The sequence below is a fragment of the Monopterus albus genome, unplaced genomic scaffold (genome assembly GCF_001952655.1).
Source record: "Monopterus albus unplaced genomic scaffold, M_albus_1.0 scaffold29.1, whole genome shotgun sequence".
Taxonomy (NCBI): Eukaryota; Metazoa; Chordata; class Actinopteri; order Synbranchiformes; family Synbranchidae; genus Monopterus; species Monopterus albus.
The window spans coordinates 2,404,400-2,408,691 of NW_018127909.1; the positions used below are offsets into that span (position 1 = coordinate 2,404,400).

At 43.8% G+C, this 4,292-nt stretch overlaps 1 protein-coding gene across 1 annotated transcript in view; it reads right to left on the reverse strand.

The window, feature by feature from the left end:
• Positions 1-4,292, reverse strand: part of chrna8 (cholinergic receptor, nicotinic, alpha 8) — a 61,362-nt gene that overhangs the window by 46,458 nt on the left and 10,612 nt on the right. Inside the window, exon 2 of the mRNA XM_020596129.1 lies at positions 2,535-2,674. Coding sequence (XP_020451785.1) covers positions 2,535-2,674 — 140 coding nt within the window. The remainder of the gene's footprint in view (positions 1-2,534; positions 2,675-4,292) is intronic.

Below are 4,292 nucleotides of genomic sequence, written 5' to 3' on the forward strand. Positions count from 1 at the left end.
AGCAGATACTCAGGAAGCTTTGTCATGCCAAAGAGGAGGCCCACAGAAGTGGGGACAGGATCCTGTACAGCCAAGCCAGGAACATACAAAGGACAAGGGAGATCAGAGTAACAAAGAGGAGCTACTCCAAAAAGCTGAAAATCCAGTTTTGAGACAACGACCCCTCATCTGTGTGGAGAAGCCTAAAAAACATCACTAGCTACAGGACAGCTTTCTGACAGGCAGGAAGCAGCAGGTGAGGCTGGGGAAGAGCCCCCTACACCCTACTCAGCAGCACTGTATCAGCAGTGGGGTCCTTCAAGTTCCTTGGCTCCACTGTGTCCCAGCACCTGAAGTGGTCGTCCCATATCAACACCATCACCAAGAAGGCACAGCAGAGGGTTTACTTTGTTGCAGCAAAATGCAACTTCCTGCACCAGCTCAGGAAGTTCAACCTGCCCCAGGAGCTGCTAATGCAGTTCTACAGAGGAATCATCGAGTCTGTTCTCTGCACTTCCATCACTGTCTGGTTTGGCTCAGCAACCAAACAGGACAGGAACACACTCCAGTGGACAGTCAGGACTGCAGAAAGTAGTAGTCTGCTGTTGTCTCTGACATGCCAGCTATGCTGTCACCTGCTTTTCCCTGTCCACTGACCTGCACGCCAAAGTCCTCAGGTCTGCATCTTTGGGTCCTGTCTCAACCTAACAACTCTAAATGACTAACATTTTAATTAAACTCTTCTTGAAAAAACATTAGTCTGGTCAAAAGGTGTTTCCTGAGCACCATATGTTCTGTCTAGAGCCTCTGTGTCTGTAACGCACAGTTTCATAGTCTCTAGGAGACTGGACCATAGTAATAACAGAAGAAAATCTGTGCACAGCTCCTACAACAATGTAGTTAGTATAAGGAGACATACACATCTTGTGACAGGGCTGGCTGAGGGATGTGACGGGATGTCAGCTTGGGTTTTGTGGATGAGCGCTCTGGCTAACAGTCAAAAGGTAATGTGTGGGTTTGTGTGATGGTAGGTGCATAGGATAGGGAACAGGGGGAAGCATGAAGCCGCGGGTTTGACATGAAAAACTGCGGAACAACATAGAAAGGGAGGACCTGTTGCTGCACTGAGTAAAATGGGGTTTCTATGTGCGCGTAGGTATGTTTTTGATGCATTTGAGGGTGTAAAATGTTGGACAAAGACTGAGGTTGTTGTCTTACAAAACTACTTCAGTGTTTCATGTGAAAATGAAGAAACAGGTATTGTGTTTGGGATTTGAGAATTTACACAACATGTTTATAGGAATAGTTTGACATTTTGAGAAATATACTTGTTTGCTTTGTCACAGACAGACAGTTAGAGGAGAACAGTGAGAGAACAGTCTCAGAAAACCTGCCAAACCACAGTAACCACAGTGCACTGTGCTTTCACCCAACCTGTTTACTCTCTACACTTCACTGGGGGTGTGGATGGGGAGGTGGTCAGGAACTACAAGCACCAGGGGGTGCAACTGGATGACAAACCCGTCAGCTAACAGTGATGCCTCTGCAGCAAACTCCTGAACATCTTTTACCAGTTTGTGGTTGCCAGTGCTTTGTACTTTGCAGTAGTTTGGAAACATAAAGGCAAAGGATACTGCCCAGCTGGACAAGCTGGTGAAAAGAGCACAGTCTGTGGTGGGAATAGAGCTGGAGTATCTCAGGTTGGTTGTGGAAGGAAGGGCTCCTAAAAAAACTGTTATTTGTAATGGAAAATACAAATCACCCCCCGCATGATACAGTAACCAGACAGAGGAGCCGATTCAGCAGTAGGCTGCTGTCACTGAGGTGCTCCACAAATAGACTGAGGGAGTCCTTTGTAGCGAGGGCTACGGGAGACCTAACTTATCTTTGGGATTAATAAAGTGCCTGTCTGTCTGTCTGTCTGTCTGTAGTTTGGCATTGAAAGCCTATTCTGGCCTTTAGGGAGTGCTGTGACAGTGAGGGTGTACTCATACCATGGGGACTAAAAGACCTCTTGGTGGCTGTTAACACTGTGCAGGCTCAAGCACAGAGTGTTGTGGCCTGGGTGGAAACGGGGTCAAAAGGGGAGGGCAACAAGGAGCAGCTCAAAATCTCAAAAATGGGGGCACAAGTGAGAGGGCGTATCTCAACACAGAGACTGAAGTGCAGAGAAATGAAAAAGGACCCCAGGGGAGAAACAAAGAACTATCTCTTTCAAAGACAATTTTTCTCACTTTGGTGTGCTGACACTTGTGGAAGAGTTTTAGGTTCTGAGGAAGATGAGACGCAACAACCACAAGGCATATGCATTAGCATGTGCCACAGTCACTGCAGATAAATCAGATGGAGTGCCTTTGACATAAACAAAACAAATCAATTCTAAAAAAAAAACCCTTCAATATGAAAAAGGTTTCACAAATAATGTTCAACTTAACTGTTTTTAGTTCATTCTCTGTGGTGATTTCCAAAACAAATTCCACACATTCCCTCACTTCTTCCTTTTGTCCTCAAATGTACTTTGTACTTCACGCAATACAACAAAGACACACACTCACCACATCAATGATTTGTAGCAGTGTGAGGCCGAGGTCCACCACGATGGGCGCTGAGTCATTTTGGACAGGTCTCTCCAGCCGGTTGTAGTTCACCAACAGGTCGTGGTACAGCTTCCTCTGATACACGCCACCATGACAACCTGGAGGGACAAGAGGATGGAAAACAAAAATGGGAGAGGAAAGGAATTAGGTAAAGGCCAGATGTGGTTTAGTGTGTAAGCAAAGTGAGACAAAGAATAATAAATAATAGAGTTAAAGGAGTTAAATGGAAGGAGAAAGCGACACAAGTGAGAAGAAAAAACAATAGAAGCACTGAGGTGATAACCATGAAGAGTGAAACAGAAACAATGGTGGGAGGAGCAGACACATTTACATTGTGCTGTTTAAATCTTTAACAAAGGCTCAGTCAACCCAGTAGTTTAATAAAACCCTACTCAGAATATTCTCCCACACATATCAATGCCTGTAATCTAATCAACACTTTAATTACATTTATTTTCCAACATTGTTTATGTGGCGCCAAATCCATCAAGAAGTCCTGATTAAGTCGCTGTATGCTGAGCGTAATGAGCACATTATTAACTCAATGAACTTTAATTGTGTTGAATGTGCTTTCATTTTGTCTCTCCTCTATTCATTATGGCTCATCAAGAGGTTAACACTGAATAATGAGGCATTCATCTTTAACAGGAGTGAGTAGCCTAGCATAGCGTCTCAGTGCAAACCCAGTCATGAAGGTAGCATGTCTTCACTTTGGCACAGAACCATTGTTTCTCTTTTACCAAGACATCTGCCATAGTAAAATGTGTCATAAAAGGCACCGACTAATAGGACAGTGTTTCTCATAATGACAAGAAAAACTGTAGAGTAACAAATAAAATATATATCATCCTATTGTCCACATGATCAAGCGCCTGACACATACAGTAATACTGAAACATGTTTTACTGTATTTGTTTTTGTTTCAAAGCACAAATAAAATGACTTGATATATTAAAAATCTAGTCGTTTTATTAATTAGGGCCCAGTATTAGTTTCATCAAAACAACTAGAATTATCACTTTGTATTTCTATGCCTCCACCAACCAGTCAGATTTACGGGAATGGATAGACGTGAGGTCACTGACCTTTACCTTTGACCTGTGACCACCAAAATCTAATCAGTTCACCCTTGAGTCCAAGTGGACAATTGTGGCAAATTAAAAAAAAATCCCTCAAGGTGTTCCTGAAAGAATTACAAGAATCCTTTGACGGACTGCTGTTTCCTGCGGTAAACTGTACTCATTTCCTGTTTTCTGTATTTGCACTGCGTTGTGCTTGCTTCCAGATTGTTTAGGAATTAAACTCACTATTTTCTAGGTTCATCTGAATTTTTGAGTGACAACATATGCTTGCACCACTTAAAGCACTTGTTTTGCAGAAGTTCTTGCTAACTACCAAATTTAACTTGCTACTTTAGGTCGGCTAGTTTAGAAGCTAGCTAAGCTAGTAGCTGAATCAAGAGCAATGGCTTCCCCCTCTTCCTCTCCTCCTTTCTTTTGCTCGGAGTGTCGCATGTTCAGTTATTCCTCTGCCTACTTGTAATAAATGTCAGATGCTAGCAGCATTGGAGGCGAGGCTCACAGACTTAGAAGCGCGGCTCCACACCATGGAGAATGGCCCAGCTAGCTATCCCCATGTAGCCAGTGTGGAGCCTCCTAGACGTAGCTTAGCCCAAGATAGCCGCCCCCCACAGCTTCCCGAGCAGCCGGGATCTCA